General features: G+C 54.3%; 3 protein-coding genes across 3 annotated transcripts; 2 read left to right on the top strand and 1 right to left on the bottom strand.

Annotated features, from left to right (window-relative positions):
* Positions 1-1,183: 1,183 nt before the first annotated feature.
* Positions 1,184-1,786, bottom strand: BESB_085540 (uncharacterized protein; the record flags this gene model as incomplete). The annotated part of the gene is made up of 2 exons (XM_029366904.1): positions 1,184-1,350; positions 1,708-1,786. 2 exons carry the CDS (start codon positions 1,784-1,786, stop codon positions 1,184-1,186), a joined length of 246 nt encoding a protein of 81 aa, XP_029217364.1.
* Positions 1,787-3,822: 2,036 nt separating this feature from the next.
* BESB_085530 (Rab 5) lies at positions 3,823-6,725 on the top strand (the record flags this gene model as incomplete). The annotated part of the gene is made up of 6 exons (XM_029366903.1): positions 3,823-4,057; positions 4,706-4,814; positions 5,322-5,437; positions 5,748-5,800; positions 6,206-6,299; positions 6,601-6,725. The coding sequence occupies 6 exons, from the start codon at positions 3,823-3,825 to the stop codon at positions 6,723-6,725; spliced, it is 732 nt and encodes a 243-aa protein (XP_029217363.1).
* A 3,400-nt stretch (positions 6,726-10,125) lies between these two features.
* BESB_085520 (dynamin-related protein DRPA) lies at positions 10,126-18,294 on the top strand (the record flags this gene model as incomplete). The annotated part of the gene is made up of 18 exons (XM_029366902.1): positions 10,126-10,338; positions 10,732-10,983; positions 11,322-11,419; positions 11,666-11,797; positions 12,066-12,225; positions 12,450-12,623; positions 13,175-13,266; positions 13,640-13,705; positions 14,327-14,438; positions 14,762-14,914; positions 15,072-15,318; positions 15,676-15,740; positions 15,943-16,180; positions 16,404-16,466; positions 16,977-17,097; positions 17,412-17,515; positions 17,893-17,965; positions 18,207-18,294. The coding sequence occupies 18 exons, from the start codon at positions 10,126-10,128 to the stop codon at positions 18,292-18,294; spliced, it is 2,451 nt and encodes an 816-aa protein (XP_029217362.1).
* Between the last annotated feature and the right edge of the window lie 883 nt (positions 18,295-19,177).

Here is a 19,177-nt window from a genome sequence, read left to right as displayed (position 1 = left end):
AGCGCATGTATAACTGGACAACCTTGAGCTCATGGCATCCTGGTGTCTTAGAGTCTTCCACGGTATTAAACGCGACAGAGTAGGCCGGCAGCAGGTTCCCCTTCGTGAAGGGACCGAGCTTTGGCCGCGCTTGTAGGCAGAGAACCGTGTCAGCTCAAAGGATTTCTCTGAAAAGGAAGGGTGCCAGGGAGGCACTCTACAACCAGGCGTCTTGCCGGATTCGCGGTTCAGATTTCGTCGCGCGTTGACAGGAGGTTCGTGTTCAATCTCACACTCCAGTTGCCAGGGTACGACAACTGAGTTTTGACTAGTAGAATATTCTGACTGAGCTTCTACAAAGATTCAGTCAGGAACGTTTGTTCACCATGCGATGAGTTGCGCCAGTCAAGCCACGTAAAATGCCCTGATCAGAGCCGGAAGGCGTCGAAGAAACCGAGCAACAGCCACGCTCGCTGTGTTCAGATTTCAGCCGTTTCAGTGGCTGTAGCCTTCCGCAGTTCCCAAGCTGTTGCAGAAGAAGTCCTGCTGGATCCGATCGTGTCCGTAACGACGATGCGACTCAGGAGCTTTAGTTTCTGCTGACATTCCATAAACCACGAGGAGAGACAGTGTTTGCCATCGGTGGAAGACGTGTGGTGGCCTCGTGCTCCGCTCGGTGCAACGCAACTACGTTCAGGACATTTCCTCGCGTTGCTGATCATGCGCCCGCTGAGTGGTGTGTCGGGCTTCTGCGCTCCAGTCTACGCCGTTCGCTGCCGGAGCCAACTGTCCTACGTCTCGTATCGCTTGTCAGTTGAATTGCCTGGCTTCCTCGGGTGTCGTTTCACGCGACGACCGACTGGGCAGTATAGGAGTAAGCGGCGCGGGAGGATTCACGGACAAAAACGAGTCTCCGCAACCGCGGTGGTGTGCGCGTAGCGCGGAAAACCCGCTGCAGGGTTCTTTATTACACAACCTTACGCGGCACGACAATCATCGATACACAGCACATGAGGATTCGTCACGCTCTAGGGTTTCTACGCGAGATGACGAAACGACGCTCCGGCGGCATGCACTAGCAAAATTGTAAGATTCACTACGATAGTTGGCACAACGCGGTCGCACTTCGTTCGCACGTGGCCTTCTCCTCACTTTGCCACTGCGGCTGGTTTCACAAAGCGTATTTGACAAGCTTCCTGGAAACTCACGCACGCGCGAGAAGCGCAGCGCTGCCGGCGACGCCGACGAGAGCCGTGAGGCTGAGGGGCGCCTGGATGCTAGAGTCCGATGGCAATAGCTCTTTAAATTTGTCTCCCAGTTCCCTTGTGGCTTTGTCAAATTCTTCGCGTGGGGAGAGTTCGGCTGCCGCATCTGACGCAAACCACAACGGACACAGAGCTCTCATGCGGTGATGATTCCAAGCGAGAGTCCGCGGAAGTTTAAGCTCCTCCAAAAAGCAAACGCCTACGGGACGGGAGTGCATATCGAATCTCACGCCAAGCAGTGCAGACGAATTATTTCGTCTGTCAGGCACCAGTCACTGACTACGGAGATCTGTGCGTCACATGTTCCCTCTGAGTTCGAGGACACTACACCATGAACCGGTGAAGTAGTCGGTCGCTCCGGCGCCGTTCCTAGTCGACATATGCATCTAGCTGTAATTCACAAACCTACATCCACACCAGAACGAACCCCTTTTGACGATTCCCTTTCGCCAGGGGCACTTACCGGAGGCTCCGCCGGCGACGAGGATGCCCGCTGCTACAGCCAGCGCGAGCGCGATGCGCTTGAAGCTGAGACGAGCCATGGTGAAGACTGGACAACAAACTGAGCCGCAGTACAGCAGGAAAGACAGATCTGTGTGACGCGAAAGAATGGCGCAGGTCGCAACAAAACTTAAAAGTCGACGTTCAGATGCATGGAAAGGCAATGCCTGCGACGCTCAGCAAAGGGAATTGAAGCCGCCAGTCCGGGGCGGACACTCGCGCACCGCCGGTGGGACGCCGACCTCTGCATGCGCTGCAGCCGAGAGGATCTCATTCAAGGCCTGCCGTGGAACCCGCCTCGGATAACCCACGCTCCATCGATATAACCGCAACAGCCAGATAAAGCGAGTCCGGTTTGGGAGAAGCCGCTCCGTCCAGGGAGTACCCATCACGCTAGCCGCCAGAGACGAAGCTTGCGCGGCCTGGAGCCCAACCATCCGCGCCCCCCTGGGGTCCAGCACCCACCCCTGAATGCGAGGCGAGCGCGTCACCGGGACGCACAACTCAGGCTCGAAAACCACGGAAGTTGCGCGGCTTCTGTGTCACACACACCGTATCGAAAAACGGCCATGCACGAGAAAGGTAAAAAGCTGAATAATGGACCTGTATTTGTCGTTTCCTTCACGAAAAGCTTTTCCCCGACGCACAAAAGGTTTAAGGCGATGGCCTTCCACCCACCGAGGGACGCCACCTGCCCAGCGCTTACCTTCCCGTGTCGGCTTATATTCAAAAATAAAGTGGCGCTCGCTATAGGTGGCCACTGGGAGGACGACGCGGACGAACTAGTACGACATAGCTTCAGAACGCCGTGAGAAGCAGCCCTTGCCGATCTACTAGCCTCGACATCGGGAAAACGGCGCAAAATGACAGCTTTGAAATTTGCAAAAACCGCGGGCTGAGGAGCGCGGAAGTGGGAATAAATGAAGGATTCCCTGTCGCAAATCGGGGGAAGAACACAAGTGTTCTCACGCTTATATCCGTGTGCGCAGATGGGACGACTTAAATATGGTTCCTTCACTGGTTGTCTTCGGTCGCAGAGAGCCAATAACGAAAAACAGACCTACCGCCCCTTCGCTGGCGGCTAGCAAGGGACGCTTGAGCTTGTCGTTGTTTCCAAGCCGCTTTACAGCATTTTTCTGTGACTTTCAAGCATATTCTAATGCAGGCAACACACATACACTGCTTAAGACAAGAAGGAAAACTGAACAACGACGTCAGATGACGTGATGTCTTCCTCTCTGAGGCCGCCTTTTGAACGCCGCGGGAGGTGCACAGGCACCCTCTGTTGTGTCTCCTGACGTTGCTTGTCCGCTACAGCTTCTTGCGCGGCCGTACCTTCTTTCTTCTCGTCTTGTTTGATTTTGTCTGCACCTAGTGTCCGCGAGGCGTCGCTTCTCTTGCCTGCTTCTCTCGCCGCATGTGTAATGCCATGAATCCCGGCCTTGCGCCCGTGGCAGTCACAGCGCGTGCTTTCCCTTGGGAACTTTCTCACATGAAGTTCCTTTGGGGTGCAAGAAACTCTTCTCGTTCTTCTACAGTCCCTCTCTCTTCTGTGATATCTGGGCTTTCTTTGTAGCTTGTGTAAGCGAGGCTATCTAACGCGCCTCCCAACGCATGCATGTGCATGTAACCTCAGGGGATCCGTGAATGACGTTTCGTAGACATTCTCCCGGCAAACCATTTTTTCCCACCTCTGCGTGATTTTATGTCTCCAACTTTACGTTTGACCGGAGGAGCGGATGGAACGTGGATCAAGTCCTTCCCCGCTCCCCGACACCCATGAATCTGCGTCCTTTCGCGGTAGCCGGTACCTCTCTTGACATGCTGCGTGCAAAATCTGAGCTTTCCGTCGTCTTCAAGCAAGATCTGGCGCTCTTTCCCTCGTACATTCCACCGTGTCATCTGTGCTTTTTCGTTCCGCATCTGTACCGCGGTACTCCGTCTCCGCCTTGTCTCGATTCCGAGGGGACAGCGCTCTTCGCCGCAGCCCTACCCTGCGTCCTCCGGGCCTGTTTCGGCCGGCTTTTTTCCGCTTTTTCGTTGTTTTTCGGCGAAACTTTCGCTTTCTTCCGCCACGATGATGGCTAGCAGTGGCGCCACAGGCGAGGGAGCGTACCAGCGGCCGGGATCGCAGACCTACTCCTCGCACGCGTCAGACTTTGGGTTCCGCGGAGACCGCGCTGCCGGCGAGCAGCCGAAAACGCTGCACTTCAAACTCGTCTTGCTGGGCGACACCAGCGTTGGGAAAAGTTGCCTCGTCGTCAGATTCGCGAAAGACGAATTCTACGAGTACCAAGAGAGCACAATCGGCGGTGAGCGGCTCGGCAGTTGCATACTCCCGCGCTGAGTTGGCTTCCATTCGGCGGCTGCCTGCAGCGACGCCTCAGCGCTCTGTCCAGACTGTGATGTGCGGACATGCCCGTGGAGGCTGGGTTCCAGCGGGGTTTTCTTGGAGAATCTGGCAAAGGCATCGAGCTCTAAGGCCCTTGGAAGCGGAGACAGCAAACGCCTAAAAAACTTCACTTTCAATTAGTGATAATGCGTTCATTCGCGGTGGCGGCTGGCGGGAAGATGCGCACCAAAGCGAAGGGTTAGGGTTTTGGGTCAAACCCAGATGAACGCACGGGCTGTGAAAGGGGAGTGTAGAAAGTCACGCAGAGTCTGCGTCGCTGGGTCAATTTAGCACACACGGGGGCCTGCTGACACGCCACCGCAAGCCACGGTTTTGCTCGTGTTTCTATACATATATCTCTATATCTATCCTTTATCTACCTATTTATCGATCTACCTCTCTCGATCTGCCTTTATGTATGTATAAATGTAGAGGCGTGTGTGCGTAAACTGCTGTGTATGCGTGTGGAAGGCATGTGCGAGTGTCCGCGTGAGTCCGTCTTCGTCTTCGCATACTCTGGATGCCTACGCGCGAGGGATTTCCGAGGCGCGTGTGTCTTTCTTTTCAGCGGCTTTCATGACTCAGTCCGTGGACCTGGGCAGCTGCATTGTCAAGTTCGAGATCTGGGATACCGCCGGGCAGGAGCGCTACCGGTCTTTGGCGCCGATGTACTACAGGTGAGGCCCCCTCCCTGCCTTCTGCTGCGTTTCAGCTCGCCTCTGGTCTACAAAACGGACGCCGCAGGCGGCTGTCAGCCCTCAGTCTCGTTTGGCGCTTGCCGCTGCCGCTTTTTGTCTGCTCTCGTCGCATTCGCGTGTGCGCCTTTCAGCTGGGCTGTGCGTGTACGGCGGAGTCTCGGTAGCCTTCTGGAACAATGGCGGCGGTTCCTCCTCGGAGCAGGCTTGATTCTCAACCGACGCCGCTCATCCGGCCTCTTCTCTCTCGCGTGCTTCTTTGGCGCCGCTGATGCGCGTGTTTTGCAGCGGCGGGGCTCCTTCCTTTTTTTTTCTCTCATGGCATGCGTCGCCAGTCAGATCGCAACTGAAGCTAGACTCCCCGTTACACTTTCTAAAGTGGGACTCCTGGGTTTTTCCAAACCCGCCCCTGCGCGTGCGAGTCGAGCTGCGTCGCGGCTTCACTTTCTCAGCGTTTCCCGCTGCTGGTGTTTTTTTTCGCTTCTTCAGAGGCGCGGCTGCGGCTGTGGTGGTGTATGATATCTCCAATCGCGACAGCTTCCAGGGCGCCAAGTCGTGGATTCAGGAGCTCCAAACTGTCAACGACCGGTCAAACGTGGTCATTGGTGAGTGCGCTGTCGAATTTCGAAACCCCCTCCGCACCTTGAAACCCCGCATTTCGTAGAAAAGCAAATTCTCCGTCAGCGCGGAGAAAAAAGGTGTGGATAGCCGAGGATGGGTCAGCAGGAGTTTTGGTGTGTTCGGGTGTATGTGATGCCGGGTGAAGCGTGGTGGGAGGCGTTTTTGTTTGCAGTTTTTCTCGCGAGTTGCGTTTTCTCTTCGAGGCGTGCTGCGTCTCCCCCCAAAAGAAATATTCTCTCGTGGCGCCTTTCCGTGCTGGGAAGAGTCTTCTGCGGAGCTTTTCTGTATTTTCAGCGCTGGCGGGAAACAAGGAAGATCTCACGGCTGAGCGCCAAGTGCCGAAGCAGGTGAGAAAATGAAGAAAACTGCGTCTCGGTCTCCGAGTAGAACACATCTCGGCTGAAGGCCTTCCAGTGTCTTCACACGCTTTCCTTTTCGCACTTTGCGCCCTCGCGTCAACTCGCATTTTTCCTCTCGCCAAATCTGCAAACTTTAGGGTTGAGCATGCGGGAAACCTCAACTCCTGCGTCTACTTACGGGCGTTGAAAGACGCGCTGGGGAGATATCGTTTCTTTCAAAAGCTCGTTCAGAAGCGAAAGCAGGCATGTGCGTGTTCCTTTCTGCGTATATGACTACAACTATATATATATATATGCATGCGCCTCGGGTTGTTGGACTGGGGGAATATATATGTGTATGCATCTATCTGTATGTATGTGTCTCTTTCTGTTTGTGTTGGCGCGCTGTGACAGGAGGCTCAGCAGTACGCGGACGAGCATGGGATTCTGTTTCTCGAAACCAGCGCAAAGACTGGTCACAACGTCAACGAACTCTTCTACGAAATCGGTGAGGGCCTCTCCGGTTCGTGTGCGCCTTGAGGCGGCGGCGTAGGACTTCGTGGTGTACCGACACCGTCCTGCGCGTTTCCAGAGGTTGACGTGTAGAGGGAGGCCGGGGGCCTATATACACGTATATGTGTGTATGACTTCGTCGGGGAGCACATCTTCACTCTTTGCCCGAAAGAGTCTCCATTAACTCGCATTTTTGCCGATGAAACGGTAAGTTGGAAGCTCTTCGGCCTGTAGACTTGCCGCGTGCGCAGGGCTGCTCAGGCTCGGGCGTTTGCCGTATTGTTGCTTCTTTTCAGCGGCGCTGCTTCCGAAGACGCGAAAGGAGCACGATCCTCATGCCGGCTTTCAGCTGAATAAAACTCAGGAGCAGAAACCTTCCTCGCGGGCTTGGTGTGCGTGCGGCGGCGGGAGAAGCAGCTGAGAATCTGTTTTTTCGGCGGTAGAAGTCAATTTGAGCCTGCGGCTCATGTTCTCTCTTTGTCATTTTCTTCTCTCTTTGCCGCCGGAGTCTCTCCGGCCTCCTCGCCCGTCGCGCGCGCGTTCATCCCGTCACTCTTCGCTGCTGAACTTGAACATTTTTCATTTCTCAGTTGTTTTGTGACCTTTCAATTGTTTATCGAATATTCTGCGACCCTTCAGGACGAATCTCCCTGAAAAGTATCTCTCTCATCTTGAGCGGTTTCTTGCGTTCTGCTGTCTCTGCTGTTTGCTTCTCTTAATTGGGCCTATGCGTGTGGTGAGCCTTCATCTCTTGCTTCACTGCGGTGTCTGTCTCTGCACTTTCTGGATATTTCCGCCATCCGCCTGTACATCTCTATATTTATATATATACATACATATATCTGCGTATCTATCTATACATGTACCTATCTATTTATATATATATTTTTTTATCGATGCGTCTGTCTGGCCTCTCTCTCTCTCGCTCTCGCTCTCGCTCTCTCTCTCTACACGTCGCCCTCCTGCTTTCAGCTTGCCGTTGCTTCTTTTCGTGTAGCGTGACCTGTTCTCGCCTCTCTAGCGTGGCTGACCTCTTCGGCAGTTGAGTCGTCGTCCGCGCTTCAGCTGCCCTCTCTTCCGTCTTCATGCGTACGCGGTTACCCGTGTATCTTCGTCGCGATGCTTCTCGCGCTTGTCGCTCTGTCTTCCTACTTCTTCTCACGCTGCCACACCTCCCTGTCGCTCTCTTTCCGCTCTGCGAGACCGGCATTCGTTCGCACAACGCCCAAAATCGGCTGCCTCACTCTGCTGTGAAACGCCCAGCTCGCGAACGCTCGCCTACGGCGGTAAGAAGAGTCTGGAGTCTGCCGCGGCCTCTCTGGTGAGGGCCGCAGGCCGTTCGCGGCTCATTATTTGCAGAGTCGCACACCAGCTCCGAATATAGGGCGCACATTCCTGTATATAGATGTGTGCACGAGGTTCGCTGGCGCCTTCGAAAGGGAAAGCCGCGCGGCGCGTGCGAGGCTTGCGCGAGTCCGCAACTGAGAGATGTGAGGGAGAGTTCAGAGAGAGGGCGCACCCTGATGGAAGAAACTCCGCGCCTGTCTGAGGATGGAGGCAGCCCGCGCTTAGAGGGCGATCAAGAATACTTTGGCACACTATGGGGACTACCGACCGAAACAGCAATGAATGGATGCACGGATGCATTTGATCTTCAGCCCTCGAGAAGAGTTTCCAACTCTAGCTTGATGTCCGGTCTCTGAGTAGCACAGCTGAAGGGAAGGCTTTGTTTGTCGTGCCGAATCGTTTGCGGTCACTCGCTATATACATGTACGGAGAGAGATACTGATATCGGCATACAGAGGGATTCTCCGTGTGAATGTGGTAAAGGATTTCTGCCGGTTGGATAGTTTCGACCGATGAACACATTTTCTCGCTGCAGCGCCAATCGCATAGCCAGCACAGCACAGGTCTGGCCTGTTTCTTTATCCAACTCGAAGCACTGTTTTCTGTGCCAATCGGTACAATCAAGAAGTGCTGAGGATACAAGGCGTCAAAGGCGCTTGAACCACCTCCAGGAGTTCTCAAAGTGTCGACATGCACGATGTGACGCTACACCCGATCTGTATCGATTACCCAAATGCTTTTTTTACGGGCTGGACTCAGAAGGAGACTCCAGAAAAGCGCAGTTGCCACCTCAAAGCCACAGGGCAACTACGCGTGTTTGCTGACTCCGCGCGGACTACCCAATCTCGCCGAGCGACAGCCGCAGCCAGCCAGACCGGAAGGGCTTTTTTGGAACCTACAGCGACAAATGCGTTTTTTAAAAGTAGGCACGCCGCATGAGAGACGCACTCAAGTTATTTTTCTGTGAGTGCCTCGCGCCGCTTTAGCCGCTTCGTGCGTTCCGACACTTTTAAGGGAGCTCCATTTCGCGTTTCCCGCCTCTTGTCGGCGCAGCCACGCACAGGTTACTCCGCTGCGAGAAAGGTTTGACAGACACCGCGCCGTTGCTGCAGACACACAGACTATTTGAGGGGTGCGAGCTTGTCTTGAGATAATATTTTGACTAGGCGGAATCTGAGCAGATAAATGCATGTTTATACGTCGTAACCTGTGCCCTTCCCAGTTTTCTGCCGCTATTTCTCCGGCGCACAGACACCTCGCGTAGGCATGCACATGCTGGGAAAAGCCAAGCTACGACAGCTGTTTGAAATACGTCTTGTTATTCCGTTGCGGCTGCGGGCGTTTTCCTTCGATTTCTTTTCCGCTTTCGGCTCGCCTTCGTCCTCTGTGTCTCGCGGACGCTCTCCGCGTGCGTCTTTCCGCTCATCTGCAGGACTGGAGCGTTCAGCCGCGCCTGGCTCGTCTGCGCGCCGTCGCGGCTCTGCCTCTGCCTTTTCGCTCTTTCGGGCTGCCACCCCCGCTCGAGATACACGAGAAGAAGTTTGAGGTCGGGAATCTCTTTTCCAAGCACGCAGAGGACGCGTGTTTTCGCGGTGCCCTGCGTTTTTGCGTGGCGATCGCTTCCACGTCGCTTGCCACCCAGCGGTCGTCCTTCGAAGCGGAGCGCTCTTCGCTGCTTCGTCCCCGTCACTTTAAGATGCGCCGCTCTCGTCTTTTCGCAGTTGCTGGCGTCTTCTGAAAAGCCTTAGGCCTCAGTGGGGTATGCGCGAGCGCCTATTCCTTTGTCTGGCTGCCGATACGGATTTTCCTTTCGATGGACTCCCGCCGAAATTAGGCGATCCTCGCTGCATTGCGGATCGCTCTGCACGAGTTTCTCTCTCGCCCGTAACGTGAGACTGAACGATTTTCTGCTCCTTCCTTTCACCCCCTCCCTCCTGTCTTCCTCTTCGTCTCGTTTCGGGCTTCGTTCCCTCTGCCTCTTCACTGGTCTCGCCGTTTTTCTCTGCGTTCGCCGCTCCTTCCTCTCTTCTCCCATATCTCTTTTTTTCATGTTTGTCTTACGCAGCTCTTCGTCTAGTCCGCGCGCCCCTCAAGTCCTTCTGCGGCTTCTAGTGGTTTCATTCGTTCTCTTTCGTTTCTCAGTCTAGCATGGAGGTGCGCCGCCCAGCGTGCCCAGCCGCGTGGATCGACGACAGAGGCCCCACGTGGTCGCATGAGTGACATTTTTCCCGGTTTTTTCCATTTTTCTCGTGATTTCGTTTTCCGTCGATTGGCAAGGACTTGCGCGCCTTCAGGCGACCGGCATCCGAGACAAAAGAACCCCCGAGACTCCCGTCTCTAGCCCACTGCCGCACATCTCTCTCTCTATCTCTTTCTAGATCTCGAGTATTCCTTGGTCTTTCTTTATCGAGCTTGGCGTGCGCCTTCACTGTACTTTCTTCCTTCGTTTTCTCTCAATTTCCTGCTTCCTCACGATGGACGAACTCGTGCCCGTGGTGAATCGCCTGCAGGACGTGCTACTTTCGCTTGGCGCGGCGTCTGCAGTCAGCGTCGCTCTCGACTTGCCGCAGATCGCGGTTGTGGGTGCGCAGAGCGTTGGCAAGTCTTCTGTTCTTGAGGCACTTGTCGGCAGAGACTTTTTGCCGAGAGGCACCGGAATCGTCACGCGCAGGCCCCTGATTCTTCAGGTACCGGCTTCTCGCACATTGCGGCGTCTCTTTCTGCAGGCGTCTCTGAACCGGCATCTCAGGAATCACTGGAGCGGAGTGAACTTAACGGCAGACCGGTTGTAGTCAGATGCATGCATATATGCTTACATACATATATGCACGTGTATGTAAACATGCATACGTGCACATGTATATGTATTTAAGTATGTATATAGATGGCTATGCGTCTACACCTATGTACATCTCCATCTATTTCTCTCCCCGCGTGTATCGATATGCTTGGATTTGTTTCTGCTTCCCTTTTGAATGCATTCCACTACGCGTGCATGCGAGTGCCCGTGGGTGTGTATCAACGGTTGCTTTGTTCGCTTCATTTGCGTGAGAAAGACTGCTGGGTGTCGCGGCGTTCAGCTGCGGAATGCGCCGCACGCGTCCGAGGAGTACGCAGAGTTTCTGCATCGGCCTTCGCAGAAGTTCACCGACTTTGGCGAAGTGCGCAGCGAAATCGAGCGCGAAACCGAGCGCGTGAGCGGCCGCCACAAGAATATCTCGGCGTCGCCAATCGTTCTGAAAATCTTTTCTCCCCACGTCATCGACTTGACGCTAGTCGACCTGCCGGGCATCACCAAGGTCCCCGTCGGCGACCAGCCCAGCGACATCGAGGTGCGAAAACCACTTCCAGCGGCGAATACACCCCGCACACCGGGAGGCCTTCAACAGAAATATGCAAGTTTTCATCCTTAAATGCATATATATAGATATGTCTATATAGATGTAGAATTATATTAGCTGGACGCGGGGTCAACACAATTGTGAAAGTATGCATCTGGAAGTTCACAAAATATAAATACAGATATAGATGCAGGTGACGCGGCGCTTTTGGGGTCACAGCGTCTCCACTAAGGCGGCTGGAAGGAGGCGTGGAAGAGCGCTCCGAGTCTCCGGTCGCTGCGGAGGAGAACGTCTGCGGGGGCGCTTGTTGGTCTTTTTTCTCTTTGCAGACACAAATTCGTAGAATTGTTTTCCAGTTCATTTCGAAGCCATCGACGATTATTCTCGCGGTGACCGCGGCCAACACCGACATCGCGAACTCCGACAGGTGAGCGGCGGCGGTCTGAGTCTCGTTTTCTTCTTCTTCTTCTTCTCACTGGCTGAATGTCTCCTCTCGAGCTGCGCGGGCGTCGCCCGGAGAGGCGCGTCAACGGACTTAGCCCGCGGGGGAGGGGGGGGGGGGTAGAGAGGCTCGCCGCGAGGGAGAGGCAGACAGCATCAAGGCGAGAGAGGCCCTCCTTGGCTGGCGACAGGAGTTTTTGGTGTCGGCTTCTTCTCGTTTTGCTCTTTTCAGTTTGAAGATCGCGCGCGAAGTTGATCCCGAGGGCTTGCGCACCGTGGGCGTCGTCACGAAAGTAGACACGCTGGAGGAAGGCGCGGACTGCAGCGACTTGCTGAGGAATAAAGTTGTCCCTCTCAAAGCGGGGTAGGGCGCGCAGGCAGACGAAGCTAGCGACGGCGATGAGGCTGCACACACAACCCGACACACTGGAGAATCCCTGGGAGAGTCAAAAGAACTCTGTTGTCTCGCGCCGAGCTCTCCGCTCGCCGGCTTCTTTCTTTCCTTCGTTTCCAAGCAGCGCGCAGACGCCGGAGGATGCCCACGGAGGCGCCCGCTCCTCAGTCTCTTGCTGCTCGCCTAAGCACGTGACTTTTTCGCAATTTTTATATTTTTTTTATATTTTTTATTTCAGCTACGTCGGCGTCGTGTGCCGAGGGCAGAGGCAAACGTCCGACAAGCTTTCAATTCGCGAGGGCCTGAAGGAGGAAGCGGCCTTCTTCCGGTCACACGCCGCGTATCGGGCGATTGCGCATAAGCAGGGGATTGCCTATCTGGCTAAATTGCTGAATCAGGTGGGAAAGAAAACGGTCGAGCTTCCGTGGAACGAAGGGGGACGCGCGCGACCTCCTTCGCGCGGTTCAGCCTTCTTGAAACTCGGCTTCAGCCGTGAGGGGGAGAGGCCGTCCGCGTCCTCAGCCAGAGAGATTGAGCCGCGCGTCGCGGTTCGCCGCGGAAGCCGCCAAGCCGTCGTTCCGACTTCTCCATTTTTGTGTGTTTTTTGTTTTGGTGCTTTCAGATGCTTATGAAGCGCATTCGCGAAGTGCTTCCCGAGCTGCGCAGCCGCATCTCGCACTTGCTGCAGAAAACCGAGGCGGAGCTCGCAACATACGGCGATCCTCTGCTTGAAGCCAAGGCGAATCCCGGCGCACTCCTTCTGCATTTTTTCTCGCGATTCGCGCGCAACTTTCAGGTGAATATGCTGAGGAATCCATCGTGCAGAATTTCTTTAGTCGTCGAGTCTAGCCTACGTATGGACGTGTATAGGTACACACGAGGGCAGGTCTGCGTCTATTCTTTTTCAGCGTATCTCTCGATACAAAAGCGCAAATCCTCACGCCCGCATGTACCTACGCATGCACCGGCTTTTGTGAGTATTCATCTATTGTTGTAAATATGTTGCTTCCATATATATATATATATATATATATATATATATATATATATATATATATATGTAGATCAATATGCGTATCACATGCTTTATGCGGATAATTTGCGAACAGCTGTGTTCATGTGCGCGTGGAGAGCTCGTTGTATCTCTGTTTTCTTTTGTTTGACTTTGCATGCATGGGCGTTCCCCTTTGTCTGCAGCTTCGTATTTGCGCGGATTTTGAGTGAAATCTTCAGTCTACTCAGGTCTTGGTGTCCTACGAGGTTAAACGCCTCGGTCTAAGTCTAGGCGTGCCGGGTTGTTTTTCTGCTGCAGTTGTTTTTCTTTTTTTCTTTTTTCGCTTTCCTCAGGACGCGATCGACGGCAAGCTGCAGGCGCAGCAGTCCTCTGAGCAGCTTATGGGAGGCGCACGGATCAACTTCATTTTCCACGATTGGTACAGGTGCGTCTGTTCACTTTTTTCATGTTATTCAAAAGAAATTTCAGCCGGAGCTGCACTGCCTCAAGCTTCTGTGTTGTGCCGGTTCGCCGAAGAGATTCGCTGTGAAGAGAGCCTCGCCGCGAAGTGTCTGTACCTGTAGAAATCGATTCACCCCGATTCAGTATGCCTTAGCTGCATTCATTTGCGCATGCGTGTATGTGTCAGCGCTCACGTATCTGTATCAAATACCGCACACATATAAATAAATGTACAGATTTCTTCGCGTGTCTTTGCAAACATACATGTGGAGGTCCGTGCATGAAGCCCACTTTATTTTCGTCGTCGAGGCGCGTCAGAAGGGATTTGTGTTTCTGCGAGTTCTGCGGTTTTGCAGCCGCGCGTTGACCGAGTTCGATCCGCTGGAAGGTCTCTCAGACCACGAAATCCGCACTGCGATTCGGTGAGCCCCCGAGGAAAAAATGCCAGTCCGCTTGGGAAACAAAGAACGCCAATCCGCCTAAGAAAGAGGACAAAAAAGAGCCGCAGAGGCTGCGGACGCTCTGCGAAAGCGGATGTTTAGAGCTTAGGGTTCAGCTTAACGGTTTCATGACAAGCGCTCTGCCGGATACATTTGCCCTGCGCCCACAGACCTCAATTCCGCAGAAACCGGCATATGCGCCTGTGTGAGAACGGCGAAGCTTGCGGAGCATAGCATCCACATAAATGTACACATATCTGCTCACATCTATTTTTTATCTTGAGAATGTGCTTGCGTCGCATTCATGTATGCTTGCGCCGGTGAATCGGTGCTGCCCGCGGACGGAGGCTCCAGTGGGATCCCGAGGAAGCCCGGGCGACACACGTGTATACCCATGCAAATATATATGTATATATATACATAGGTCTATACATGTATATATGTACACGCATATGTATGTCTGCATGACTCTCCTGCACGATTGACGTCTGTGAGTGGAGGGGAAGACTTTCGGCAAGTAGATGGAGAGGAGGGGCGTTGCTTCGCAAGTGTCTGCCGCTTTCTAGATGTGCGCGCATGCATGGTTTTCGATTTTTTTCGCAGGAACGCGACTGGCCCGAAGGCTGCTTTGTTTGTTCCGGAAGGCGCGTTCGAGATTCTTGTGCGCCGGCAGATTCAACAACTCGAAACGCCTTCTCTGCAGTGCGTTGAACAAGTGAGAAGAACGTGAAAAATGAAAACGAACGCGTCGCACGCGCAGGGGCTGCGCGAGGAGGAGGCGTGTCTTCTTCCGGTGCCTGCACGGCCTTCGCCGCAGGCTCAGCGAACTCTTTGGGCTTTAGCGTTTAGAGAGAGGCTCCCGCAGGGATCTCTGCCTGCGCGCAGGGGTAACAGGAAAGCAAGCGGCACACGCGCCCTGCATCTAAATACGAAAATATTTCATTCACGGGTGCCTCTCTGTGCCTTGAGGATCGGGGCTGTTTGGCTGCGCGTCGCGTGCGTCCGCGTGGATGCATCTTTTTCTTTCACGCGTTTCAGGTGTATGAAGAGCTGCAGAAGATCGTGGAGAAGTGCGAGCTGCCGGAGATGGCGCGGTTCAGCTGCCTGCGCGAGCGCGTCATGGAGGTCGTTCGCGGCGTCCTCCGCCGCTGCCTCGCGCCGACTAATCAGATGATTCACAACATCATTCAGGTACGCTCCCAGCCGCGGGTCGCAGGAGTTCTGTCGCTCCACGACGTCTCTCCGGCTCTTGGGCATGTCGTCTGGAGGCGGCCTGTCGCACCAAGGCGGCAACTGCCCTCAAGGGGTGGTTGGAGTTCCGCGGCTGCGCGGCTTTGTCTCTCTCCAGATTGAGCTGGCGTACATCAATACAAATCACCCAGACTTCATGAACAACCGCTTTGGGCCGCCGTCACACGACGCGCCGCACTGCCGGCCGTCCTCCGCGGCTGCCTCGCAGGGCAGGCGCTCGTCTGCAGGGTCGCAGCCGCGGTCGTCGTCGCACTCGCGCGCCTCATCCGGCGTGGGCATCTCCGTTCACTCGCCCGACTGCCAGAGCGGCGCTTTGAGCGCCGCGCCCTCCACTCCGCTCCTAAGTGCGTGAAAAAACGCGAAAAATCCGAAAATGCCGAAAGAATACGCGATCTTCCTGCGCAGGTGCAGGGGGGTGGGGAGAGGGGGGAGCGGGAACAGCAGAAAGAGACGCCTGGCGGTGCGGGGCGGGCATGACTCGAACGTGGTCGCACAACACACATACAAAAACACAAACACATGGCCTAAGGGATGCACGCGCAGATGGAAGAACAGGTTCAAAGGTAGAGGAAGGGGAAGGCTGCGACACGTCGAGAAGGGCGGATGCAGAACCCGAGACTCGCGGGTAGACGCTTGAGGCAGCTCGTGTTTGCCGCTACTTTTCTGATTTTTAGAAAGTTCTTTTCGGATTGCCTCTGCAGGTGCGCCGCCGCCCATGTCCCAGCAGGGTCACCAACACGCCGCAGATGTGCCCGCCGATCACCTCGTGAGAACTTTCTTGTCTTTTTTTCTTCTCGATTAGCTTTCCCTCCTCCGTGTCTTCTTCTCTGGCTTCTCAGCTCTCTCACTCCTCCGTTGGTGGCGCATTGCAGTCTCTGTGCGCGGCTGACGCGTCTTTAGCCTTCGCTTTTTCAGTCGCGCTCACTGTTTTCTTTCGCTGAATTATCATTACCGTCTCCCGCGCGCAGGCCAGCGCTGGAATGCTCAGTCAGGGCGGTTTTTTCGCGTTCCTGAAGGGCGCCCGACCCGCCACCTCTCTGCTGCCGTCTGCTTCCTCCTCTTCGCTGCCTGCTGCGACGTCGGCGTCTTCATCCTCGCCGCAGTTGACTTCAGCGGTCTACGCGGATCAAAATTCCCCGGGGAGCTCGGAAGGCGCGTCGTCCTCCGCTCTCTCCACGCACCGCCCCGGCTACGCGTCCAGCGATGGTGAGTTTTCTTATCGTCTTAAGGGTTTAGCGACCGAACGCCTGAAGAGTTCGCGTCCCACCGGCCTCAAGTCAGCAGATCTGTATTTTTTTCGAATTTTGTTACGCGGCCAGTCTTCCTCTGCGTTTTCGTGGGTGGCAGCAACACGAGGGCGGTCCGTTGCGTCTCCTTTTTTTCCCAATGTTCCAGGATTTTTCGCTTTTTCTTGACTTGCGTGCTGCAGAAAACCGTCCCGGCGTCTTCGGCGGCAACTCCGCCATGGCTGCCCTCGAGCGCTTCCGAGTAAGTCTGCGGGGAGCTCGCCGCCAGCAACAAATAAAAAAACAAAGAAACCGCATGGTTCACTGCTGCGTTGAGGGCGCATTCCTTCTCATATCGCCTGAAGTGCGCACTTAGCTGCCCAGCCATACATGGGTATACATATATATTGATATACATTTATACATATATCTCCAAATATTTGCCATCACATAGACATAGACAGGCATGTGTGCCGGAGGCTCATTGCATGTAGATTTTGAACTTGAATTACCATTTGAACTACTCGCGTGTACGGAATGGAAGGAGAGAGAGACAGGCCTTGTTCAACTACTGTGAGGAGATCGAGCGGAGCGGCAATTGGTGAAGACGTGGTCGCTGTGGAATCTCGAGGCGTTTTCTTCCTGGTTGCAGCGTCATTGTTTGGCTGGCAGAGCTGGGCATACCTTCAAAGAGAATATGCGTGCAGAGATATGTCGCCTTTCCCTTCAGTCACTGGGTGTGTGCGCGTTTTCTGTTTCGGTTTTCTCGCAGGGAGGTGGAATTTGTCTGCCGCAGGTCCCATCGATCGTCGCCCCCTCCATGGTGCCTTCTGAGCGAGAGCAGATTGAAACGGACTTAATCAAAAGCCTCATTTGGTCATATTTTCAGATCGTCAGGTGAGAGAAATACAACGTATTTCGGCGCGTGCCTCGGGTATGTATTCTTTATTTACGCTGCGTGTTCGTTTACGTGAATTAAGCTGCGTGTACCCTTCTCGGATGATATCCGGCTCCGAAGAAGCGTTTCCAGCGAGATACACGGGCTTTGATTTGCTTTACACTTTAGGGTGACATACCTGTATTTGTGTGTATTTATATATATATATATATAGCTATTTTTGTTTATATATTTATATATGTTAGTTTGTGAAGCCGTCGATATGCCGCCCAGGTGTTGCCACGCAGACTGAGAGGAGTGTGTTTTTTTTCAGAAAAAACGTAGCGGACGCAGTCCCGAAATCGATCATGTACTTCATGGTCAACACTGCGAAGGACGTCCTGCAGCGAGAGCTCGTCGCCCAGCTTTACCGCGAAGGTGAGCACTTTCCCGCGATGCCTCTTCGTCTCTTTCGCGCGGATTTGCTGTCTTCGTGCGCGTGTCTAATTGCGCATTTCTTTATTTCAGCAAGTAGTTCTATATTAACGCTTATGCGCGTAGATTTGTGAGTTGCCCCGGTGCAGCTTCGCCCGTTTTCCACCGAGTCTGAAATCGCGTCAGCTGCGCACGCATGCGTGACGTGTTCAGCAGTGCATCTATGGTTGAGACAGACACTTGAACTTTACGCGCTTCGAAGCATGGTTGCGTCTGCGCCTGAGGTTTGTGTTTTCAGTGCGTGGCGCTGCCTTTTCTCTCCCGTGTAGCTTGGGCAGTTGCCAAAAGGTTCTTCTGTGTTATTTCCTTCGCTTTCGCAGAGTTGTTTGGGGAGTTGATGAAGGAGGCAGACGACATCTCAGAGCGGCGCACGCAATGCAAGCTCTTGCTCAGGTGAGACTCAGAAGAAAAAAATGAAACGCGAGGGTCTCAGAATCTCAGGCCGCCCGCAGCCTCACGCGGCTTTTACTCTCCTCAGGGGCTCCAGAGGCCACTTGGCGATGTCGCGGGGGCGGCGTTTGCACGCATTCCCCCGCGGTAATTTGTCGAAGAATAGGCGAAATTTGCAGACGCCAAGCATCTGAGAAGATGCATTCCGCCGAGGAGTTCCTCTTCCTTTGTTCCTCGGTTTCAGGTCGCTTCGCAGCGCCGGCGAAATTCTCACGCAGATCCGCGACTTCGCTCTCTCCGATGGGCCTTCCTGTGCCGCCGGCGCGCGGTGACCTAGGACTCATCAGGGGCGCGATTCAATTTAGACGGGTTTTGGGTACTGAATTCCCTTTCTGAACCATGTAACGGTCCTGTGGTATGCTGGAGCGACAGATTAGATAGTACTCGGCGCTTCTCTGAGCTGCAGATGTGAATGAGGCGGGATAGAAAGGAGATCTGGAGTCCTTAGCCTGGCGTCGTTAGCCTGGCGTTCTTAGCTCGTCTTCCACATGTCGCAACTGCGTGTGCTTCTTTTTTTCAAAAGCCGCAAATGAGTGCGCTTTCTCTGTGGAGTCGCCTTCTCCACAAAGTCACCTGCCGCGCCGCTGCGGCCTCGAAATGCCGGGGGGCGGCACCGGCAGACACGGATATGCGCGCCTTTGGAGACATTCGTGTCTTGTCGTTCCTGCTTCTTTTTAATTCTGTAGGGTGTACAGAGCGATTGGTAAGCTGCGAGGGTCGTCGTGGCATCGGCGCTGCGCGGAAGTCTCTTCAGCGACCCTCCTCCGCTGCGCCTAGCCTCGCGTGCGTATGCATGTGTGCGTCCTATGTGCATGGATTTTATGAATATTCAAATAGTTCGCAACTTGACTTTCGCGCTATGACGACAATGTATCCACGTATGCGCGTATGCGTGTGCGTGTTTTTGTCGCGCTACGAAGCGTTCTCGCAGTTGCGGGCTAGCGCAAACGAAGGAATCTTTTCGATTTTTTAAAAAGTTTCCCCCGCTAATCTGGAGCCTGCACGGTCTCTGCTGCGGCGCGTACCCACCACTCAAAGCTCATCTGCGGTGCGGCAAGAAAAGTGAAAAGTTTCGACGGCTAGAGACGCATGCAGACAGGCCCGCAGGCGGAGGAAGAACCAGCGGCGGAAACTAGAGGCCATTTATATTCTGTG

This window comes from Besnoitia besnoiti, chromosome VIII (genome assembly GCF_002563875.1).
Source record: "Besnoitia besnoiti strain Bb-Ger1 chromosome VIII, whole genome shotgun sequence".
Lineage (NCBI taxonomy): Eukaryota > Apicomplexa > Conoidasida > Eucoccidiorida > Sarcocystidae > Besnoitia > Besnoitia besnoiti.
The sequence above is the reverse complement of the archived record's forward strand: the minus strand, read 5'-3'. Positions and strand labels throughout refer to the sequence as shown.